General features: G+C 43.1%; 7 protein-coding genes across 9 annotated transcripts; 4 read left to right on the top strand and 3 right to left on the bottom strand.

Annotated features, from left to right (window-relative positions):
- Positions 1–23: 23 nt before the first annotated feature.
- On the bottom strand, positions 24–4,006 carry LOC122623596 (cystathionine beta-synthase). Its single transcript, XM_043802837.1, has 4 exons — positions 3,890–4,006; positions 1,710–1,934; positions 533–1,574; positions 24–462 (listed from the first exon to the last, which is right to left on the bottom strand). Exons 2-4 carry the CDS (start codon positions 1,930–1,932, stop codon positions 159–161), a joined length of 1,569 nt encoding a protein of 522 aa, XP_043658772.1. The 5' UTR covers positions 1,933–1,934; positions 3,890–4,006; the 3' UTR covers positions 24–158.
- A 1,632-nt stretch (positions 4,007–5,638) lies between these two features.
- Positions 5,639–7,684, bottom strand: LOC122623597 (microsomal glutathione S-transferase 1). 2 transcript variants are annotated; one of them, XM_043802839.1, is made up of 2 exons: positions 7,535–7,684; positions 5,639–6,056 (listed from the first exon to the last, which is right to left on the bottom strand). In XM_043802839.1, the coding sequence occupies exons 1-2, from the start codon at positions 7,661–7,663 to the stop codon at positions 5,730–5,732; spliced, it is 456 nt and encodes a 151-aa protein (XP_043658774.1). In that variant the 5' UTR covers positions 7,664–7,684; the 3' UTR covers positions 5,639–5,729. The 2 variants fall into 2 exon arrangements, with proteins under 2 accessions (XP_043658774.1, XP_043658773.1); XM_043802838.1 differs by lacking the exon at positions 7,535–7,684 and adding an exon at positions 6,853–7,075.
- Positions 7,685–9,283: 1,599 nt separating this feature from the next.
- LOC122624295 lies at positions 9,284–10,544 on the top strand. Its single transcript, XM_043803788.1, is given in 5 exon segments — positions 9,284–9,411; positions 9,575–9,630; positions 9,633–9,772; positions 9,987–10,110; positions 10,247–10,544. Coding segments are annotated over 5 exon segments (666 nt in total). The 3' UTR covers positions 10,465–10,544.
- Positions 10,545–11,116: 572 nt separating this feature from the next.
- Positions 11,117–14,529, bottom strand: LOC122623005 (probable nuclear transport factor 2). The gene is made up of 4 exons (XM_043801868.1): positions 14,271–14,529; positions 13,588–13,659; positions 13,422–13,520; positions 11,117–11,447 (listed from the first exon to the last, which is right to left on the bottom strand). The coding sequence occupies exons 1-4, from the start codon at positions 14,376–14,378 to the stop codon at positions 11,334–11,336; spliced, it is 393 nt and encodes a 130-aa protein (XP_043657803.1). The 5' UTR covers positions 14,379–14,529; the 3' UTR covers positions 11,117–11,333.
- A 480-nt stretch (positions 14,530–15,009) lies between these two features.
- LOC122623004 (zinc finger imprinted 3) lies at positions 15,010–16,960 on the top strand. Its single transcript, XM_043801867.1, has 2 exons — positions 15,010–15,424; positions 15,489–16,960. The coding sequence occupies exons 1-2, from the start codon at positions 15,152–15,154 to the stop codon at positions 16,752–16,754; spliced, it is 1,539 nt and encodes a 512-aa protein (XP_043657802.1). The 5' UTR covers positions 15,010–15,151; the 3' UTR covers positions 16,755–16,960.
- Positions 16,961–17,278: 318 nt separating this feature from the next.
- LOC122623196 (glyoxalase domain-containing protein 4) lies at positions 17,279–19,376 on the top strand. Its single transcript, XM_043802203.1, has 4 exons — positions 17,279–17,463; positions 17,698–17,747; positions 17,827–17,933; positions 18,434–19,376. The coding sequence occupies exons 1-4, from the start codon at positions 17,368–17,370 to the stop codon at positions 19,045–19,047; spliced, it is 867 nt and encodes a 288-aa protein (XP_043658138.1). The 5' UTR covers positions 17,279–17,367; the 3' UTR covers positions 19,048–19,376.
- Positions 19,377–19,500: 124 nt separating this feature from the next.
- LOC122623195 lies at positions 19,501–21,884 on the top strand. 2 transcript variants are annotated; one of them, XR_006326384.1, is made up of 3 exons: positions 19,501–20,636; positions 20,690–21,081; positions 21,161–21,293. XR_006326384.1 is itself a non-coding variant. In XM_043802202.1 (3 exons), the coding sequence occupies exons 1-3, from the start codon at positions 19,635–19,637 to the stop codon at positions 21,642–21,644; spliced, it is 1,785 nt and encodes a 594-aa protein (XP_043658137.1). In that variant the 5' UTR covers positions 19,508–19,634; the 3' UTR covers positions 21,645–21,884. The 2 variants fall into 2 exon arrangements, 1 of the variants encoding a protein (XP_043658137.1); XM_043802202.1 differs by having other exon boundaries at positions 19,508–20,636; positions 20,690–20,988; positions 21,161–21,884.
- The last annotated feature ends 804 nt before the right edge of the window (positions 21,885–22,688 follow it).

The following is a 22,688-nucleotide window of genomic DNA, read 5'->3' as shown; positions in this document are numbered from 1 at the left end:
TCGAAAAATTATGTGAATTTAGCTTGATACTTTAGGATAAAACTTTATTTGAAATAATCAAAATGCATGCGGGTATAAGTTAAAAATGCGTAACGTAGTCTGCAGGTGGTTGGATTTCTAGGACACAGATTGGGATGGAGGGAACCCTCCAGTTCAGTTTAGTGGCTGCCGCCGTTGGTGGTGCCATTGGCCTTGGGCTTCTGCTTGCCGGCGGCAATGAAAGTGGTCACGTCCAGCTTGGTGGCCAGAGCTTTGAGCTCCACCTTGCCGGCCGGGCTCTTGCCCAGGATGAGCACACTGGGGTCCACTTCGAGGACGCGGGCCAACTTGCCCAGAATCTCGGATTCGTTCAGTCGGATTACTCGCTTGTTGAGCGCCTTGATTGCGGGATCGGACTGCTGGCGGTTCATGCTCACGATCTGGGTGAGCAGAGTCTCCTGACCCACAACGCCCAACACAGAACTAAGTGGGGAAAAAAAAAGAGGTTATAAACGATGGGGAAAAAAAAAGGAAGGGACGGCCGTGATCATACCCATCATCCTGGTCCACAACGGGCAGCTGGTCCACGCGGTGTTTCTTCATCAGGGCAATAGCCTCACCAACCGTTGCATCCGACTTGAGAATGGCCGGGGGAACGGGCAGCTCCAACTCGGCGATGGCCAGGCTCCACCACCAGTGACCGTGCTCGTTTACCGGCTCCTTGAAGTTACGCGCCTCCATCCAGTTGTCCGACACAAACTTGGTCATGTAGTTGCGTATGCCATCGGGTAGAATGACCACGCACCGCTGGCCCTTCTTCAATTTGCGGGCATGCTGGAGGGCGGCGTGCATCGCTCCGCCACTGGAACCGCCGCACAGCAGACCCTCCTCCGCGTTCAGGCGTCTGCTCATGGGGAAACAGTCTGAGTCACCGATTTTGGTCCACACATCCACGACGGTATCATCGAAAACGGTGGGCGGAAAGTCATAGCCAATGCCTTCCACCTCGTAGAATTGCACATCGGTCTTGTTGAGTTCAGCAGGTCGGGCCAAGATGGAGCCATAGGGATCCACGCCGACAATCTGGCAATTGGGAGCCTGCTCTTTGATCTTACGCCCAATACCACTAATAGTTCCCGCCGTGCCCGCGGAGACCACAATCAGGTCGACTTTGTTGTCCAGCTGCCACAGAATCTCGGCGGCAGTGCCATCGTAGTGAGCCAGCGGGTTGCCAGCGTTGCGATACTGATCCAAGACAATCGAGTTGGGCGTTTCCCGTTGCAGCTGCTGAGCAACGTAGATCAAACCCTCCGGCGAATCGTAGGCTGCCTCCGTGGGCGTACGTATGATCTTGGCCCCGAGAGTTCGCAGCGCGGACACCTTCTCGTTGGACATCTTCTCCGGCATCACGATTATGCACTTGTATCCCTTAACGGCACAGGCCATTGCCAGTCCAATACCCGTGTTTCCAGACGTTGGTTCGATGATGGTGAATCCTGGCTTGAGGAGACCCTGCTCCTCGGCGTCCTGCACCATGCGGTACCCAATGCGGTCCTTCACTGATCCTCCCGGATTAAGGAACTCGCACTTGGCATCTGTAAGGAGGGAAGAGGCAATCAAAATGTGTTCGTCAGGTGGATTTTAACAAATTAAGGGTATGTCTTGGGTTAGAAAATAAGAATTTACGGAATCCAATAGAAACTAAGTCAGTGGGATTCATAGAGACGTACACATCTCGCACTCGATGCCCTCGCTGGCGGGAATGTTGTTCAACTTGACCAGTGGAGTGCATCCGATCACCTCGAGGATGTTGGGCGTAATCTGCTGGCGGTGGGCGATGCCCCGATGGATGTGGGGCGACTTCTCGGCTGTTCCCAGATGCCATTTGCACTTGGACGGCTTGCCGGGATCGATGAAGTCCGCGGGCCTCTCGTATGGCTTCGGTTGTGGCATCTCTGAAAGGAGGAAGGAATGAACATTAAAATGTGCCTGGGAATCACTAAAGCGGATGTTTCGGTAACTAACATGGTTCTGAAACTATAGAAATCAGTTGAAGCGATATACCGGCTAATTGAATTTTGATTGATTAATTGCATAATTTAATAGATTTGCAGAACCTTATTTCATATAGGAACACTGTTTAAGAGTGTACTCTTTTGTATTTAATGACAATTATTAGGAATCTATTAAATCAATATATCTCACCTCAATATATCACCAACTAAGATACGATAAGAAATTTTAATTAAAATTCGAATTTTGTTTAGGCTGCATATAGTGAAAATAACAAAACTTGAAAAAGCTGATCTGCTGGTAATTCTGGCAAATTCGGAATTTGCAAAGACTCGCTTGATTCCTGATTTTACAAACGCCAGATGGTGCCGGTGGACCTCCGATGACCCGTACCTTATCACCCCAGATTCCGGTGTGCAAATAGGGGAAAAATCTCAATCAAAATATATTTTTTGTTGTCTCATTGCGACGAGGTTGCGAAATTGCGTGAGATTACTATTCAATCGAAAGCGAAAAGGTCGGGCCTCAAAAGCGATGACGTGACAAAACTTAAAGATATGGAAATCAGATGGAAACAGGAAGAGGAGCTTGTTTGTTTAAATGTGCCAAGTGGAACTATGTGCAGATCCCGAATTCTTGTATAAATTTATAAGGCTGGGCGATCGTATTCTCTTTAGAAACTTCAGATATACACATCTTATCAAGGGGTATTATTAATAAGAAAAAAAATACGATTCTTAAGCTCAAGGCTTTCCTTATCACAATCAACGAATTTTCCAAATACGCGAGGTTGTGCGAAAACTTCATTCGATTCGATTGGAAATCGATTTTTTGTGGAACGTGGTTCACGGATTTTCCGTTTATTGATCTTTTTGTTTATCTTAAAGAATCAGTTCCCAGTTCGCAGCCCTTTAGCGTGGTAAGTAAATAGGGGTTTATATTTTATAGATAAGTTTACCAGGTGGCACTGATTGATTGCGCCATATACGACACGCCACTCGAAACCTATCACCTACAAAGTAAACTCAAATAAGGGAACATTTATTATATGAAAAGCTTTGGTATCTGTATATGGGGCCACGATTTGTAGGTATCTCTTGAACTCAGGACTAATGATAGGGTAGGTCGGAATCTGTAGTAGCGGCATGTACTAAGGTAATTAATTCAATAGAGTTGAATATCTTCAAAAAATGCTATCTTCGTGTTTGATTAAAATATGTTTAAATTTTCTTACTAATTTTAATAATTAAAGTATTGAATTTATAGGTAGTTATAATAGCTACTTTCCATTTATTGAACCATCCGTTAAATATATTTGAAAGGTTGAGCTTTAGCTTAGATTAAGTTAATATTTAGATACTTTATCTATTAAACAACCCCTTATATATTTTTTATAAATTATAAAAATACGAAATAAATAATATAACAAATTTAATCGGACGATTTTAGTTAAATATAATTCGAATCAAAATATCGCATTTCAAAATTATTATTGTGCACTAATTTTGATATTAATTCGTTTCTATTTCTTTCCGTGTAAACTCCCAACTATCCCGATTTTTCCTTTTTTTACTCTTTCTTGTTTATCTCCCCCTGCGTAGACATGCACACACACGCACGTTTCCATATGTACTATGTATATATTTGTTTCACAAGCACGCGGCTTCAAAATAGAACAACAAAAACAAAAACGAACGGCGAATATGTGAGAAGAAAAAATAACATACGAAATAGCAAGCACATGTTTCTCTCTTTGTATTCTTTGTACTTGTATTTCGCCGGCTGGAAATTTACCTATGAATTGCGTGCAGCAAGAAAGAGGCAGCACGAGGAACTTCGAAGGAAAAGGATAAGGACGAATGCACTTTGCACAGTTCTTAGCTTCAGTTTTACTTACCAGTGCTGGTGATTAGCGACTCAGGAGCGACCAACTATACAGGACAGCGAGAAGCGACCGCTACGATGCTGCCAACGAAGGCAATTAACTAAAAATTCATTTTCTAACCAACGCAAACAACTTGCGCCGCCGGCAGAGACAGCGGCAGCGCACAGTGGTGCGCATATCTATCACAATATAGAACAACAGTGTGGCAAATATACATATGATTTATGAACATACTTAAAATAAATATTACTGATATGATTGCCATTGCTTTAGTATTAATTTTTATATACATTACATTATACACATTGCCTGTTATTTTCCTTTCCCGGTGCATAAACTTAACTAATTTCTTACGTCAGTCTAGATAGACCTAATATTATCTTTTATCTTTCGAGAAGTTTCTTTTACTTTGGATGAATAATGTATATTGTGGTCCAAAATGATTATGATTGATTCAGTGTACGTATCCCATTGTTAGGGCGCGAATGAAACAAATAGTGATAACCGGTTTTCGCTCTCCCTCTTACACAGCATGGCTTGAGCTGCGATTTCCTGCACTGAAAATAAGTGGAGACACTAAATACTCAGACTACGCAGCAATACCAGATACATTTTCTAAAATAATTTTAAATTTGTTTTATTTAATTTTAACTTAATACTGAAAAACAAATCAGTTTCTTACAGCATGTGCAAAGCTCTAAACTCTTTTACTGAACACGACCAACACCCCTAAAACTGTAAATCAAGAACCAATTCATCAAAAACTGTAAAGCTGTAAATTTTTTCAAACTTTGCTTTCACAAGAGAGGCAAGTTAAACATTTTATAGTGTCGTTTAATACACTATAGAATGTTATAGCATTATACAGCACTGGATGCGAAGTTTTATTTTTTAAATTTGTAATTATTATTATTTATTTATTTATTTAATCAACAAACTAGAATGTTTTAGCATTATACAAAATAATAATATAGAATATTATAGAATTATACAGCACCGGATGCACTTTTTGAAAGCCCTAAATTAAGCCAAGAAACTGTACAAATTGTATTGCATTATACAGTATAAATAAAGCTCTAAATTAAGTCAAGAAACTAAAACAATTGCATAGCATTATTCAGAATTATAATTATATAGAATATTATAGCATTATACAGCACTGGATGCAAACTTTTACTTTTTAAAGCTCTAAATTAAGTCACGAAACTATAAAAATTGTATAGCATTATACGGCACTGGATGCAATCTTTAATTTTTTAAAGCTCTAAACTACACACTTAAGTCAACAAACTGATGAGGTACTCAGTATTCAAAAGACCACAAATTTAACACGTGATGTGGTTCGTAAACTTTTAAAAATAGTTGAATTAAATTGTTAAAGTAGTTCATTTCTTACTTACGAACTGCACCAGAAGAGTGTGCAAAATTAATTACTATAGACTTGTTAAATTTACTCATTTTACATAATACAATAGAAAAGTGTGTAGTGAGTACACATTATAAATAGTGTATTATATGATTAACTCTAATGCAACATCGATTTCGTCACAAAAGTAGATATCAGAACTTTTTATTGTCAAAGGTCATGAATCTAATAGATTCAATCTATTGCCGCGTCAAGCGGTGTTTTTGTTTGATATTGTGATTTGTAACACTTTTAAAAGCATTTAAGTAACTGAATTGCTTTAAATTGATTTATCTTTATAAGATTCATTTAATTTTTGCCATATTGAATTTCCCCAAGAAGAAAACAATCTTAGGTTGTTATCCAACAGCACCAAAGCCGAGGCAGGCGTAACTCTATATTTAAAAAATTATTTAAAAAATGTTTATAAGGACTAGACCTATGTGCTCAGAAGGCGGCAGAGGCGATGACTTGCAGGGCCATGTAGGCGGTGGCGGCCACGGCCACGAAGAAGGCGATGGCTCGGGATGGCTGGGGCACCACGACCACGGCGTAGACCAGGGTGTGGGCAATGCGGGCGATGCCCACGGCGCGGAACAGGTTGATGGCCAGGAAGGCGGCCGGATCGGTGAGGACGTAGAGCAGACCGATGGCGAAGAAGGGCAGGATGTTCTCCAGGTCGTTGCGATGCGCACGGCGCACACGCTCCACATTCGGGTCGTCGAACTTGACCTTCAGCTTGGGGGACAACAGGTCCTCGGGGTTGGCGAAGGTCTGAAAACGAAGATAACGATTAGAAAATCATAATTCCTTTAAGCAATATGCTACCTAAATGTCATGCTAGCAATGCAAATTTTTCCATTCGAAGTTCATATCATTTTGTACAACCCTCAAAGTCCATGTCTATATAAATGCGTGATCAATTCGAACCTGTCTTATCTACATTATCTCTATCATCACAATTTGGCAAAGGGAATTTCACATTTAATGTTATCTGAATTACCAGTGCCCAAGCCAGAAATGTAACGTATAATTAAAAACATAGTTAAATTATAATAATTAATAACATGTAATAGCAGATTAAACTATGCATAAGTAAGTTGTTAATATTTGTATGTGTAAATCCAACAATCCTAAAAATATTAAATATTATTTCATCATTGTGGCATATCAGTTTCTAGAATCTATATGATCTCTAGAACATATTAAAAACAAAACATGTTTAATGAAAAATTCTATTATAATAGTAATAGTTGCTTAAAACAGAGAATTCGTCACAGAATTCTGACACATATTCATATTTAATGTAATTTTTGCAAATATTGTTTAATAAAAAGTTTGTATTTGTATTTTGTATTTCCAAGTAGTTTTTAGTGACACATTTTGAATACATTACATTACATGCATTTTGAATCACATTAATAATTATCACCGTTGTTAGTTAAAACCTAATAACTTTCATCCTTACGAAATTGACTAATTTATTTCGTTCGACCCATTTAAACTTTCACTGGCGCGAGACTTTAACCCCACTGTGCGACCCGCTCCCCACCCAGCCCTTCCCCCTCACCTTTGTCTTGAACCGCTGCAAGCCTGTCAGAAGGCTCATCGCCAGCATTTTGATCACCAACACTCCGACCCAAAAGGCGAAACTCTTGAAGACGGGATTTGCGAGGCTGAGCAGTTCCACGGGGCTGGTCATTGTGTGTGCTTTAACTATAATTTTATTATCTTTATATTAAACTTTAAAAGCCTGTGTTCTACAAGCTGTTCACTCGCCGCTAAAATATCAAGTGAGCGATACTCGGGTGCGCTTTTTTCTTTTATACCGGCAAACAAAAGCTCTCTTTACGGCGAATTGGTGAGTTTTGCGGCAAAGAGAAAGAGAGAGAGAAAGCCTTTTAATTCGCAAAGTCAAAAAGAAAAAAAAGTGTTTTTCGAAGCAAATTAAATACAGCAGCGGTCAAAATGGTACAGCAGCACAAGCCAAATACTGAATTTACTCCCTAGATCGGCAAGTACGTTAAGAAAAGAAAAGGTTGTGCTTCAATTTCCTATACAAAAAATAATGTAAATATAGTTCTTGAATGCGATCCAACTTTCTGATCTCTAAACTCAAGTAAACATTTTACAAAAGTCACCTTCAACTGACCACGAGTGTATGTAGAAACATGAATCCCAAGCTATTTACATGTAGATACAATGTAGATACTGCAGCATTGGGTTGATAAGTCCCATAAAACATAACTTACGGCCGTGAGGAAGCGCATCAGACCCGAGTAAATGGCCGCGGCGAAGATCTTGAGCACCAGTACCGCCGACCATCCCAGGTAGCATCGGAACACCTGGTTGTCCAGCGATATGAGTGCGGGATTAAGCATTTTGATAGCTACAGGTGTACTTGCATACTGACATCGGTTGTAATCGGGTTGGGTTTGAAAACAGAAGCAGTCGATACCTTGTACATTGGGTATACTGATTTCGGTGAACTCTTGGCCTTAAAATTCCCAAGCTGTTATTTGCGTTCGCTAATTATGATTGCAATTTACAAATTTTCTGTACTTATGCATGATATTTCTTGCATTTTTTTATAACTTCCAAATTGTTTCTTTATTTCGGTGAAGGTTCACTCTGAAGATATTTTTGTTCATCATATCAAACCGTAAGATATATGTATTCCATAGCTCGGTGGGGTATCTTTTTCGACCATAGTTCGCAACTACGCATAACCAGTTTTGTTGTCACTGTAAAGTTATGGCGATTAACTTTTAATAGAACTACAATGGAATGGGAATTGGCGCTAATTACCGGCAAATTGCTGAGACAAAAAGCTTGGCAAAGCTCAATTGGATTTCGTTCTAGTAGAAAAGTCTCGAAAAATGCATTTTCAAATTTGAAACGGAAAATACGGAATAATCAGAACATTATAGCGATAAGAAGGCTATAAATAGTAGTATGCGTTGAATCATATCAAAAGTTGCCTTCAAACTGATAAGCCTATCGTAAATCCCATTAAGTCGCTGGGCTTTTGATAATAAACAATATTATACTCCTACTAGTCTAATTCCTGACTAGTCTTGTAAAAAAATAATTCATTTGTTAAGTATGTTAAGAAAAACAGGTTCAACCTGTGGCATAAATATTCTATAGGAACTCATTTAAAAATCATAACCGGTTATAGAAAGATTTCTTTAGCTGTGCTAATAAAAACAACAACCTCTCTTGAATGTTTTAAAATGAACTATAGAACATTGGGGGTATAATTACTTCAGTCAGGAGACTCTTTTGGCGACATAAAATCCATGTCGTAAGATCGTTGCTTAGATCTGCAGTTTCATAGAACATTGTATTAAAACCATTGAAAAAATTGCATCCTAGAGGAAAAGAAATCCCAATCCAAATCATGCAACCCTTATCAATTAAGCATAGCTTTAACTTAAGAGTATATAAAATTCGAATGATTTCCCTTTTTTTATCAACTCTTACCTTTAAAATTGTATTTAAAAATAAAGTAAAAGAAACTATAGCCTTCGAGACAAACTCTAATAATATTTATGTAATGGATTAAAAATAATATTTTTTTAATTGAAATTCTGTCTGACTTGAACATTTCAATTCCACTTTTCAGTTGATAAATGTTGCAATTTCAACCTTACACATTAATAATACTAATAATCCACTTTAAAGTTCCCATTAAGTCCATAAAAATAATGGCCACACATTAATCATGAGTTGAGGAAGTGATTTTCCCGTGGAATTGTTGCCCAAATCATATGTTTTCCATTATCCACTTGGTTGGCATCGGAAAATTGGCGACCCGTTGGCCCCAATTCCGCGAAATAGCTCCGATCTTGGGCCCCAAAGGTTAGGCAGCATATTTGGGGTAATGGTAATGCGAGCACAATGAGTGCGAGTCCATAGGGCTGCTCCCACTTTCCACTGCCCATTGCCCACTACCCACTGGCTACTGCCCAATGCCCACCCACCGGCACAGAGCATGCATGCAGATATCGTCGTTATGCTCCACTCAATCAAGCTGCAAGGGATGGGGGCTCGAGTGCAGCTGGCAGCGGAAAACGCAGACGGTGTCCACTTCAGAGATGGAAACGAGAGGCCCGGCCGCTGGACGGTGGACAGCGGACGTGGGCGGATACACGGGGATGGGAACACGAATGAAAAGCCTATTTCCTAAGTGTAATTAATTAATTTCGCTGGCTGGGCCCAACTGCGCCCAACTGCAGCCGCATTCGCCTGCCATCTGACATCTGACATCCGACATCCATTCGAATCAGAATCAGTTCGTCCAGCGCTCTGCCGTCGCGAGCACGCTGCAAAGAGGCCAATCGGAAGAATTCGGAAGTTTCTTGAGTTGCGATACCCACATTCTCAAACTGGACCACATTTTCGAGGACTGTCAGCGGCAGCAATTTCACAAAATGTCTCACGGCGAGCGAAAAGGCCGCCTCAATGTGGTCAAGTTTCTGGAACTGGTAAAGGACTTTTTTTTTCAAGTGATCCCAAGTGACAACTAGATAAAGCGCCAAAATATAAGATAAATAAACCAAGAAACTACGAATTTTAAAATGCATCGCGTATGCTTGCCAAACAAATGTTTGTTTCTAAAAAAGCTACTTGGAAAAACGCAAAAGACACAAATATAAATACCACAAGCATCATAAATGAAAGTCCCCCTTACTTTTGCAGGGTTTTGCGGTAGCGTGTCTAGTGCTCCACTTCTACAGCTTCAACGATCGCGATATAATGACCTCGTTCCTGGCCACCGGCACCTTCACGGGCTACATCATAGTGGTCATCGGGGTCTTCGCAGGTATGCCATAATGGGCATAATGGGATCCTTAACCATCCTAGTCCCTTAAAAATACTAATACAAGTTATAAGCATTTCACATCCTCCGAAAACACACTTGAGCACAAAAAGCTACTTAAGATACCTCGAAATTGCAGGTGTTCTGATGCGGGCACCCATACACAAGCGCATCGATATATTCTTCAGCGTCCTGGGCTGCACCTTGTTCGTGGCCAGCGGGGTGTTCATCATAGAGGCCTGGGAGTTCTCCTTCCGCACCCGAACTCGGGATCTCGCGCTCATCAAGGCCTCGCTGTCCATCGTCAATGGGGTGCTGTTCGGATTCGATGCGGTGTTCACATTTCGCGACAAGTGAACAAGTGATTCGTTCACTTTCAGACGGAGACCACTGGCCAAGTTCTCTGGAGCTCCTTTTGTATGCATTTAGTAGCTTGTAAGGGTATACATTTCTTTCCGATTTAACTGGCCATTCCGCCAATCATACAAACAACCAACCAAACTGTTAACGTTAATCTTTATATTTAAGTGTTTTTTTTTTTGTCTCAATAAAAAGTAATTCACCATCGCTCAATTTGTCATACAAGAAAGCTAGAGTCAATACTCCCGACTGTGTGGCAGTCCCGGTACTCAGGTGTTCGTTTAAAAAGCGGGACATCCGACACATTAAATTTGCAATACGGCTATCTAAAATAATCCTCATAATTACAGTACAAGTAATTCAATTGGAAATATAAAAGGTCTGGAAAATCAATTTAAACCTAGGTGGTGAGGTGGCCAGCTTTTCCTGCGTGTTTTCGGGGAATTCGAAATCCGAGCTCGTAGCTCGTAGCTGGACACATACCAAATTCGATAGCCCTAGCTAAATTGGATCGCGAGATGCAGGTGTTCGCGGAACATAGAATTCTGGGGGCCTCGTGCAACGTTGATCGTAGAACGAGAGTACCGGGCACAATGGGACACAAATGAAGGTGAGCTGGCGGCCCATTTTGTTGACATCGTAATAGTAGTTAGCGTTTAATTTCTTTTTTTTTTATTGTGTGTTTTTGTTCTTCTTCTAACTTTTGTATTTACTGATAAACGTGAGACCGCGCTTGGCTTTGTTATTCTTTTTGCTGAGTTCCACCGCCGAGCTTGTTGTTATCGTTAGGCTGGGCATCTTTGGATGTCGGTTGTGTGTGCTGCTGAGTGGTGTGCATGTGTAGGGGACTGGAGTCTGGAGACCACCTAGGCAGAGTTGTGGATGTTGAGGCGGAAGATGTCGTGGGCCACGAAGAAGGTGCCTGCGTTGGCCTTCAGGACGAAGACCTGCGAGTAAGCGTGTGGGGGATCGTCATCGCACTGCAAAACAATAAAACCACAAATATGTTAATAAATGCCCAACATTTAACGTATCGTTTAAAGTCAATAACAAGCGTGCGAAAAACCAATTTCAACGTTTGGAGTTAGAAATGAAAGGAGTACACACGGGGGTCAAGCCGGGGTCAGAGCAAAAGGGTGTACAACTGGCAGTCGATTGATCGTGTGCAGGTGCGTGTTCACTGTACAGTATCGGCTCGAAGAATGGAACTTAATTCCACAACAGATGAGACTTTAATCTAAATGTTCCAGCAAAAATAGTATTCACGTTTCTTACCGATACAAGAACTTGAAAATTTTACGGAGTCTTCTGAAAAGTTATGAAGTCTACGAATTTTCTCAGCTGTTTAATATTAGTTCCTTTCGAAATTAAACATATGTTCTATTATTAAAGAACAAAAGTACTCAAAATTTAAATAGTTCTCATCTTCTTACTTTACATAGAACTTGAGTAATTCGTATAGCAAATTAGGATGAGCAATTTGGAATATTTAGAATTTACTTTTTCTAGTTAATAAATCATTAGCTCAAAGAACAAGTTAATGGCTAGTTAATGGGTATTGTGCTTGGTAACAGATGAAAAGCAGTATTAAGAACAATTATAAGAGTAATATCAGTGAGCTTTGAAGCGTATAAAAATATAAAGAAAACATATTTGTTTCAAACCCGTTTAGTTGGAAATGTAGAGCAAAATATTACAAACTTGTATGGAGTGCTTACGAAAATCGTCTGTGTTACATTTACATGGCAATAGTAGGAAGTTCCAGTTCCCCAGCGACCAACCGAAGTGGTTAGAAAGAACAAATCCAACTCAAAATCAACGAAAACCATGCACGAAATGAAATGCGCAACATTTTGATTCGGTTAATTATCGTTGGGCATTCACGTACTGTGAGGATAATAAGAAGAAATTGGACGACGACGAGACGCCAAGGATAAATAGTTTTGTATGTGTGGGCGGAGTGGCGTGGCTGGGCGGCATAAGGTCGACAAACAGCAGAACTATCTTATCGCTTAGATATTGCTTTCTTTCGTTTTTTAACTGGGTCTTGTCTCATCTCTGCTGGCTGATCGTTTGGCTGCTGATCTCGATCTCGATCTCTATCTCGATTTACACATATATGGCCGGGCGCTGGAGTCTGTAGACTGGGCGTGGCAGATCGGGCTCGCTGGCGCTACACATCGTGCAGCGACAGCCGAAATATGTCGTGCTGCACAAAGAAACTGCCGCCCACCGGCTTCAGTACGAAGGTCTGAATGTAGGCATGCGGCTGATCCTCGTCGGTCTGCATTGGTTTTGACATTTGCGTTCGTTTTTTAATAACCAGAGTTCAGATATACGATATACGATATACGGTTCAGGTTGCTTGTATGGAATAAGTGATGTAGCGGCGGTCGGCAAATAGCACTGCCCTTACGACTCTACGGAAGCATGATGAATGATTTTATGTCTAAAGTGATGAGCGATTGAATTTGCATTGTAGTTCTCTAAAAGATATCCATTTTTAACAATATGGTATCGTAAAAAACATTGACGCAATTACTCTTTTTAATAGGCAGTAGGTAGTATAATAGAGTTGATGTGTATTCAAACTCATTCATATTCCAATGGACAGCATAGTCAAAAATATGCATATGTATCTCAGAAAGAAGAATTCTCCATGGAATAAAAAGGTGGCAGGCTTCAACAAAAGCAGATGGAAAACAAATAAATGGGAAACATTGCGAAATAAAAATATTTCTCTTACGTCAGTCAAAACAAAACATTTTAGTGGCTCTATATGTTGTAAAAATGATTGTCAAGCATTTACGTGTTGCAAAACCCAACACGAAATGGGAAAAATAAAAAGGAAAGCGATTCATTTGATCGGCAGTGCTAATATTGTAACCGCCGCCGCTGGCAGTCTATGACAGCGAGTTTGGGACATTTTTTCTTAATGAGAATGCCGGTGTTACCTGTAGTCTTCCAAGGACGTTGATCAGAACTCCGCCATCGAAAGTGGGCTGCGAGTCCACTGTGGTTATCACTCTGGTAATCTTCTGAAAGCTCAGACTCTGCGGGAATACAAGGAGTATGTAAGATATGCATATACTCAAAAGGCTGTATTTATTCAGAACTTACCTGCACTTTTTCCAGAATCTTGGGTGCTCCCTGTATTTGGTGGCCTTCAAAGGTCATGAAGGAGTCGGTAGCCTGAAAGAAAAAAAATAAGTTAATATCATCATCCAAAACTGCATTAGTTAGACAATTTTTTATAAATTTTCACTTTAAAAGATTTTTAACAAATGTTCCTACTTTATATACTTATTTTTTTTTAGTTTTTACGTTTACAATGACAAAGAATAACAAAATGAATTGATTTTTTCCAAGTAATTGGTGCCATTTGTTCAGTGCCTTTCGTATATATATTTTGGGTTCTATCGTGCTGCCCTCAGTTGTATGTTGGCCATATATTTCGTATGTGTGTATTTATTTATGCGAACATGGGCGTAATGTGTCACTCGAAACTTCGAGAATCGAACGCTGTACGCTGTCCCCGCCCCTATCATCCATTCATCCTATTCTCCCGATATCCCGATATGCCGGCCATATATCTCCAGCTGCTTTTTCGCGCTCTTTTTCGCATTGCAACAGTTTTCTTTTTCATTTTTTGCTGAAAGGAGGCGGAATTTTTCAAGGGCGCGCCGCGCGTCACCTGTGCGTGTGAGTGGGATGGCAAGAGATAAATGCGTAGGTGAAAGAGGAGACGGGGATAAAGGAGAGATGAAAGGCGATGAGCCGCAGCGGGAAGCAACAACACTTACGCTGTAGAAATTAACCACGTTCGCCCGATTCGCCGGGTCATCGAATATCGCATAGTACTGCTGCACAAATCCCTTGCCAATGTCCTCGTACTGCGGATTCAGCGACATTTCACTTGAAGTATAGGCGCTACGCTCACAGGTTATGGGGGAATCCGATCCGATCCGATCGCGACGACACGAATAATTTAAAACAAAACCAAATGAAATCAACCAAATTCGCTCAGATCAGCACTCGTTGTTAGCGCTGGAACAACATTGATTTCTGAGCGACACTATCGATGGCTGCTTCAGGTAATTATCGATTACACCGTGCTAGCAAGGACTGCAACCCGATGTGCTTCCTTAACTGCAATTTGAAATACTTAAAATTCTTTTCTGACATTATCAGGTAAATTAACACAATGTGCTCCTTAACTGCAATTTGAAATACTTAAAATTCTTTTCTGACATTATCAGGTAAATTAACACAACGCAGTAATTGCCTTATGTGTAACTAAAATCATATTTAAGCTGAGGGAATTTCCAATCCATTTTGATGTTTTAAAGTTTTGTAATATGGTAATGCCATCTGTCAGCACTTTAAAAATAAACAAATAGAATTTTATATGCTTATAGTCATTGCGATTTGTAATGAGTTCTTAATGTGTTAAAACTGATATTTTTAGATATAACAAGTTTTGTAGAAAGATATCTTTTAAGCTTACTTACTGGATTGATAACGATATCTATTAGAGTGGCCATCAAATGCAACGCAACAGGTGTCGCCCGCTCTGGTCACACTGGCTGTGCGTGTGCATCGCAGCAGGAAAATTTGGGAGGCGGAAAAAAAGCATTGGTGTTTCACGTAGAGCGTTGCTTTTAACGCAGCACGATTCGTGACGATGTTTACCACACTTACGGACCTCGCCCGCCTGTGCAGGATTTGCCTGCGTCACCTGCGGGATCGCGACACCCAGTGTCCCGATCCGCGACTCATCGCGATTCTGCAGAAGTTCCTGGACATCGACATAAAGCAGCAGCCGCAGGGATTTCCCACGGAGATCTGCAACCTGTGCCACAACGCGGTGGTCTACTTTGAGGAGCTGCGCCAAGTGGCCAGGGAATCCAGCCAGAAGCTCAGCGAATGGCAGCCAATGGACATTGCGGTCGACAGGGTGGATACATATGTCCTCTTCGGCTTGTTACACCTGTATTAAAACTTTCTTAGGGCTTTCGTAGGTGAAGGAGGAGCCGCCGGACGAGGGACTCGGGGAAAACCCAGAGGAAAAGCACCAGGAACTGGAGGAAGAGCAGGAAAAGCGTTTGGACAGCCTGCAGGTAGAGCTGGCGGAGAAGCAGGAGGATCAGGAGGAGACTCTCGACGACCGTGAGGATGAGGAGTATCAAGATGAGTACCAGAACAGCCAGCAACAGCTTAGCCAAACCAAACGACGCGCTGGCTTGGCCTGCGATCAGTGCGGCAAGCAGGTGTATAAGCTACCGTACTTGGAGGCCCACATCCGCAGCGTCCATCAGGGCTACTCGAAACCCTTCCTGTGTCGCAGCTGCGACAAATGCTTCACCCGCTACGAGCAGCTGCGCTCTCACATGCGCAACGCCCATCCCCAGCTGGAGCAGCTGCAGCAGGAGCTGCGCGACCTCATCTGCGAGCTGTGCAACCGGCAGTATAGCACGAAGAACGCCTTGGGCGAGCACTTAAAGCGTCATGCCCAGCGCAAGGAGCACGTGTGCGAGCACTGTGGCGTGGCCAAGGTGACCAGAACGGAGCTACTGACCCACCTGCGCACGCACAATCCCACCTGGGAGCGCTTCAAGTGCGAGCAGTGTCCGCAACTGTTTCGCCACAAGAGCGCCATTAGCCGGCACGTTCGGGTGGTTCACGAGGGCCAGCGGAGGTTCCAGTGCGGTCATTGTGAGAAAAAGTTTGGCACGCATGCCTCGCAGGTGCGGCACGAGCGGTTGCACGCGGAATCCACGGGCTCAGGAAAGGCAGCCGAGGAATGGCCCTTTGCCTGCGTTCATTGCCAGAAGCCCTGCGTTTCGCGACAAACCCTCGAGTTGCACCTAAGACGGCACAGCGCGAGGAAGACGCACAGGAAAAGAAGGGAGCAGAGTCGGGAGAGTAAAGAGCAGGAGGAGCAGGAGGTGGAGCACGACCGTGATCCGGATCAGGAGGCTCGGGAAGTCCATCAGGAGCAGCTTCGCAAGAAGAAAAAGCTACGGCAGAGGGATCTCGTCATGGAAAGCCACCCAAATGAGGCAACCCAGCAGGCGAACAAGCGGCAGAATGGGAGTCAACAAGGTGAAGAGTCCCACAATCCGGAACAGGATCCGCTGCCGGAAAGTCAATGCAAACTAGAGCAGGAGGATGCACCCGATCCGGAATGGCAGCACAAATTAGAGCAGGACGCCGAATCGCAAGTCGTGGTGCGACTGGAAGAGCAGTTCCATGACTACAAACTAAGCCCTTCGAAAGCCTTATGATCAACCTTAACCATCCATATATATCCAATGAGTTCCCATGCAAATATGGCTGGGATCTGTGCTGAGTGTTCTATGGTGTGCGGCACATTAGCGAAAATTGTTAAATACCTTACTTTCAAGACACTTTAGCGTCGCTACTACAATGTATTAAATAGTTTTAACTACCCGTTTATGGAATATTTTAAGTTGTTAGGGCACCGTTCCCTTCATATTTTTGAATTATCTTTGGAGAATAAAATTGTTGATGATAATTGCTCTGATGCTAGTACACCAATTTCGTCGAGTGTAAAATCGTCTTCGTCACAAAAGTTGAATTCCGAACTTTTGTATATTGGGATCGTCATTCATTTTTCCTCGAATAGGCTAATCAACAAAAAGCGCTTTTGAGTGAAAGACACTTATGAAATGTTCAAATAAATTCATATGAAACTTACAGTGATTAATTTTTATTTGAGTTATCTAAAAATATCAACTATCGATAGTTCCAAAAGCTGCCGTCGCAGGGAATATTTGGCGCTCTGCGAACGGTCACACTGAATTGGAATGTACATAAACAGGCCGAATTTCGATCGGAAAACACTTGCTAAATAAGCGGCCACTGATAAACGCAAAGATGTCGGCCATTTCGGGACGTGCCCTGCACTATGTATTCAAAATCGGAGATCGGGCGAAAAACGCCTTCTTCTTTCGCCAAATCTTGGGAATGAAGGTGAGTCGTGTGTGCCGGGGATATCGCCATAAATCGACAGACTCCAGACTTCCTTATCGCAGATTGTTGTGTCTGGCTGTAGTTTTATCTGGACTACGTGTCAACGACGCGCGACTGCTAATTAAAAAGCCCAGATGCCTGATAATGTCATATAATGACTGTGTTAAAATTTCTTTTTTCTCCCACTATTGTCGCTCGCTTCTATCGCCATCTCGCTTGGTCGCACGGCAACAGGTGCTGCGGCATGAGGAGTTCAAGGAGGGGTGCGACGCCGCCTGCAACGGGTGAGTGCGAGGGGGACGACTACGTGCCCATGCCAGCATGTTGCGACAGGACTAACCGGTAATCGTTAACCCTTCACAGGCCCTACGACAACCGCTGGAGCAAAACGATGGTGGGCTATGGACCCGAAAGTTCGCATTTCGTCATCGAACTTACGTATAACTATGGAGTGAGCAGCTACGAAATGGGTGAGACACATTCCAGTTAAAAATGTTCGTCATTTCCAAATAATTCTTAAAATTAAACCAAATCTTAAACATACTATCCACCCTATATGCCGCGGTATATAATCTAACACTTGTAAACTGGCTTATCTTAGCGTACAAATGACTTATTCTATCTTCGACCACTTTTTAATTAAGTGGTTCACTATTAATAGCTTTTCGATAAGTGACTGGGCATAATTCTGTAAAGATTGTTGGTTATTAATCGTTTGCTTTATGAATACGCACAAAGTTATCTTTGAGTAGGTTAAAATCAATCAGTTGTTTTATTTTAACCCGCATTGAGGATTTCTGTTCTTCACATAAATTGACTGATAAAGAAAATCTGAGAGCTGCGTGATACTTTCGAAACCACTAAAAGAATTAAAACAACACCAATAATATTTCCCTTTCATTTATTTGTTCCAGTTATTTGTAATACTTTTATAAATCCTGTTAATCAATACTTATTCTTTTCAATTCAGGCAATGACTTTGGAGGCGTGACCATTCACTCAAAGGACATCCTGTCTCGGGCCGCTGAGCACTCGTATCCCGTGACACAGGTGGCCGGAAAAGCCGGTAGTCTGCTGACCTCCCCCGATGGCTATAAGTTCTATGTGATCGATCAGCCGTCCGCTAGCTCCGATCCTGTCCAATCGGTGGAGCTGAATGTGAGCAGTCTTCAGAACTCGCGCAAATACTGGCACGATTTGCTGAAACTGAAGGTTCTCGAGGAGAGCGAAGCAAGCCTGCGTTTGAGTTACGGCGAACAGCAGGCTGCACTGGAGATCACCCAGATCGCAGAGCCAATCAATAGAGCCAAGGCTTATGGACGCATTGCCTTTGCCATTCCGGCAGCCGAGCAACCGCCGCTCCACGAGGCGGTCAAGGCAGCTGGCGGCGCCATTCTAACACCCTTGATTACCTTGGATACGCCGGGTAAGGCCACCGTTACGGTGGTGATCCTCGGCGATCCCGATGGCCATGAGATCTGCTTCGTCGACGAGGAGGGCTTCGGCCAGCTATCTCAGGTGGAATCCGACGGCGACAAGCGACTGGACTTGTACATCCAGAAGGATCCCTTCCAACAGAAGTGATTCTCCCAGAGATACTGAGCACTGATATTTGTACACAGCACCTTTTGTATTTGGAATTTTTATTGCTCTAATGGTTAATGGTTGTCTTCAACGGAGATATTACACATTTGAAATGTTATTGTTAAACATCACCTACGCGCGTTCTTGGTTTGTTTCACTATTTACTGTTTGCATTAAGTACTTATATTTCATTACACAAACTGTCGATAAACTTATAGGTGCGTTATTCCCAATTTATCTATGTTATGAGTATTTTTTTTAACTCTTCTAGAAATGAATAAAACAGAAACGCCTCTAAAGCTTGTGACTATCGCAACTTTAACAGACAACAAACATTTCCCCATTTCCTTATCGAGGAACAAGGGTTCCTAGATGTAGATAGATTCATATATAATTTATTTAGTATGGTTTATTGTCCTTTATTTTTATGATCCTAGCACGTACTCGAGATTTTTCCTTCATTTTCATTTCAGTTTTAGGAGAGACAAATTGGTTTTGTTCCCATTTTTTGTAGCATTTTTTTTTAGGGTGTTCCCTGAATTTGTTTTTATTTTTTTACTTGAGCGACGAGGAGGCGTTGGTGCAGGATGAAGGACTCGAGTCAATCGGCGCCGGCGGGTCTCTTGGTGGCAGATCTGAAGTCTTGGGAAACCTTCGACTGGCCGCCGGAGCAGCAGCGTAGGATCTATCACAGTTGGGGTCAGTACTTTGCGAGGATGCGGAAGAACAGCTTTGCCCAGATGTATTTCGACAAGTGCATCACCGAGAACGAGGATGTGGACCACAAAGCGCTGTATCTGCGCAGCAAGTTCAAGAGGTCGGTGGCCCTGACGCAGAGCGCCTTGGAGGACAGTTTGAGGGCCATGGAGGTGAGACGGGTGTGGGACGCGAACGTGTCCATGGAGCTGGCAGATGGCCTCTACGACTTGAATCGGTTTGAGGAGAACAAGACCCTGCTGCACGACAATGTCCGCCGGCATGCGGGCACCGCTCTGAAGGGCTTCGAGAATCGCCTCCTGCTGGTCGATGAGAATCTCAAGGACTGCACGGGCTTCAGCCTGGCTAACTTCTTCATGGAGCACTCCACGCAGCTGCCCGGCTTCTATGAACACCAGCAGCAGGAGCTGCGACAGGCCGACACGCGGCCGCTCTGGAAAATCCAGAAGGAGCGAAAGGAGTGTGATGTCCAGAGCAAACTTGATTTCAAGGAGGAGATGCTCTCCCCACTGGAAACCGAGCGCAGGCGTCGCAAGACCAAGATCTTTTACCAGAACTACCTCGGTCGCAACTGGACCGATTTTATCTTTCTCAAAACTCTTCGCCGGCATCCCAACTGTCTGCTGGACAATAATTTCGGCTCCTCGCCAGACCGCACCGCGTATCTGGAGTATTCGTTCCGGCGCCTGAAGACTTTCACACGGATGCTGCAGGCAAGGAAGCCCATGTATAACGAGTACTTCCAGCGAAATCTTCGGACGGAGGATCGCATGCGCGAAGCGAACTTGTTCAGGATTCAGTACCAGACCAGGCGAAACATGCTGAGCATCCTGCGGACCATTAAGGTGCTGAGGGGAAGGAACGACATCAAGGTGAGCTACAAATTTGCTTGTGTAACACTAATAACTTCACCATGTAACTACAGCGCCTGCGCAAGTTCGTCGAGGATGTGATGGGCAGCTACGTGCTCCTCAAGACCAACCGGCTGATGCCCTGGAAGGCGGAGTTCATGAACGAGGTGTACAACAATCTGGCCCTCAGCTTGTGCGAGGGCTACCGCCTGCCGCCCACGCGGGTCACGCCCTACGACAAGACCGCCATGTGCCAGCTGCTCAACATACCGGTGGCCAAGCCCCTGGAGCACACGGAGTTCATCTTCGGAGACCGGTCCACCTACTCCTATGCGGGTGCCGACAAGCAGAGCACCGATCGATTGGCAGACCAGTGAGTTTTTGTGACTTCGAATGTGAAATGCGGATATAGATCCTGAAACTGTAGAGATTTTCAAGTACCTTAAAGTACCGAATGTGTTTGGAAGTAATAATACTAGCTTATTAGTTATTAGTTTATTGGAAAATGTATACTCAATTCAATATCGATTGTATTCCGCCTGCAGAAACCACATCGAGTACCTGGAGAAACGGCTGCTCTTCGCCCGCCTGCCGATTGAGAGGAGCTACCTGCTCCACGAGCTGGCCGATCTGCACATGCAGAAGAACCACTTTGTGCAGAGCCTGTCCTACGCGCAGAAGGCCATCGAGGAGGCCAGGGTATGCAATAGCCGGCTCTGGGAGTTCCTCAGCACCATGCTGATGGCCAAGTCGCACGCGGTGCTCCACAAGTACGAGCGCCAAACGGAGGTGCTCAATGACGCCTACGACCTGGCCGCCCAGCTGAAGTCGCCGCAGCTGTGCACCTTCATCGAACTGTGCCGCATGCTGAACAAGGACTACATCACGCTCCGCAAGATGTCCCAACTGGTGACCACCAAGCGGCTGCGCACGAAAATCTCCAACAGGTCCAGCTTTTTCAGCTCACCCAACTCCTCGCCCAACGACTTGGAGTTGAAAAAGGAAGTGGATGCTCCCGGGCCCGACTAAGTCGGCGGATTGGATGGAGGGCAGTGCTTATATGCGTTGCCTATAGGCAGTGCCTTCCGTTCGAACCGTTGGCTTTGATCAGGCCAAGTGGCGGCCACAAAATCCTGTAAGACAAATCGAGGTCCTTTCAAAAATCTTGACAGTACATTCTGAAGTAGGTGTGTGCAAAGAAATCACAAACATGCAATGAAAAAACAAAATCCTATAAATAAATCTAAAGTCAAGCGTTCATTTACTGAATTTTGTTATTACAATGACACTATTAGTTGTGGAAGTGCAATGTTTACTCAAGAAAGACACATTGAATTTAATAAAGACCTTCGAAAATGAATGACTTCAAATCGAGCACCTAACCCTGTGGCATGCAAATTATCCGAAATTAAAATGTCACTGCCCCATATTTGATTACAAATAAACGGCATAAATAAAGTAAACAAAGTGCAGCCGCTGTAAAAACTATTAAATGGGGCCAACAAAATCAATGGCAATGACACAAAGCTAACATCAAAATAAAATCATTTGAAAAAGCATAACAATTAAAAATCACCATATCGCATTTCAACGAGATTATAACAATAACAAAACACGTTTTTTTTTGTTTCGCCTGCACTTATTTTTAGTCAAGCGAAACACAATCTAAACAAAATTCCGGACGGTCCTGGCATAAAAAATTTGTTTTCACACTCTTAAATTATTTATGTTCGATGGGGCGGTTATACGATTGCACTTGACTCCAATTTGGCCAATACCCCCCACCCCCCACCCCGCACCACGCACCCCGCACTCCGCACGCCTGACCTCACCCAACTAGAAACTACGATTTGCATATTTATACCCGTTACTCGTAGAGTAAAAGGGTATACTAGATTCGTTGAAAAGTATGTAACAGGCAGAAGGAAGCGTTTCCGACCATATAAAGTATATATATTCTTGATCAGGATCAATAGCCGAGTCGATCTGGCCATGTCCGTCTGTCCGTCCGTCTGTCCGTCCGTCTGTCCGTCCGTCTGTCCGTCCGTCTGTCCGTCTGTCTGTCCGTATGAA

Source organism: Drosophila teissieri, chromosome X (assembly GCF_016746235.2).
Source record: "Drosophila teissieri strain GT53w chromosome X, Prin_Dtei_1.1, whole genome shotgun sequence".
Lineage (NCBI taxonomy): Eukaryota > Metazoa > Arthropoda > Insecta > Diptera > Drosophilidae > Drosophila > Drosophila teissieri.
Note: the sequence above shows the minus strand (reverse complement) of the source record. Positions and strands in the feature narration are given on the sequence as shown.

Coding starts and splice junctions, on each gene's coding strand:
- LOC122623597 (XM_043802838.1), bottom strand. CDS start 6,984: ATGACCAGCCCCGTGGAACTGCTCAGCCTCGCAAATCCCGTCTTCAAG. Junction 6,057..6,852: donor TGCAGCGGTTCAAGACAAAG/GTGAGGGGGAAG, acceptor CTTCGTTTTCAG/ACCTTCGCCAACCCCGAGGA.
- LOC122623005 (XM_043801868.1), bottom strand. CDS start 14,378: ATGTCGCTGAATCCGCAGTACGAGGACATTGGCAAGGGATTTGTGCAG. Junction 13,521..13,587: donor AGATTCTGGAAAAAGTGCAG/GTAAGTTCTGAA, acceptor GTATTCCCGCAG/AGTCTGAGCTTTCAGAAGAT. Junction 11,448..13,421: donor ACGTCCTTGGAAGACTACAG/GTAACACCGGCA, acceptor ATTGTTTTGCAG/TGCGATGACGATCCCCCACA.
- LOC122623196 (XM_043802203.1), top strand. CDS start 17,368: ATGTCGGCCATTTCGGGACGTGCCCTGCACTATGTATTCAAAATCGGA. Junction 17,748..17,826: donor TGCGACGCCGCCTGCAACGG/GTGAGTGCGAGG, acceptor AACCCTTCACAG/GCCCTACGACAACCGCTGGA. Junction 17,934..18,433: donor AGTGAGCAGCTACGAAATGG/GTGAGACACATT, acceptor TTTTCAATTCAG/GCAATGACTTTGGAGGCGTG.
- LOC122623004 (XM_043801867.1), top strand. CDS start 15,152: ATGTTTACCACACTTACGGACCTCGCCCGCCTGTGCAGGATTTGCCTG. Junction 15,425..15,488: donor TGGACATTGCGGTCGACAGG/GTGGATACATAT, acceptor GGGCTTTCGTAG/GTGAAGGAGGAGCCGCCGGA.
- LOC122623596 (XM_043802837.1), bottom strand. CDS start 1,932: ATGCCACAACCGAAGCCATACGAGAGGCCCGCGGACTTCATCGATCCC. Junction 1,575..1,709: donor GGGCATCGAGTGCGAGATGT/GTACGTCTCTAT, acceptor CCCTCCTTACAG/ATGCCAAGTGCGAGTTCCTT. Junction 463..532: donor GTTGTGGACCAGGATGATGG/GTATGATCACGG, acceptor TTCCCCACTTAG/TTCTGTGTTGGGCGTTGTGG.
- LOC122623195 (XM_043802202.1), top strand. CDS start 19,635: ATGAAGGACTCGAGTCAATCGGCGCCGGCGGGTCTCTTGGTGGCAGAT. Junction 20,637..20,689: donor GGGGAAGGAACGACATCAAG/GTGAGCTACAAA, acceptor ATGTAACTACAG/CGCCTGCGCAAGTTCGTCGA. Junction 20,989..21,160: donor ACCGATCGATTGGCAGACCA/GTGAGTTTTTGT, acceptor TTCCGCCTGCAG/AAACCACATCGAGTACCTGG.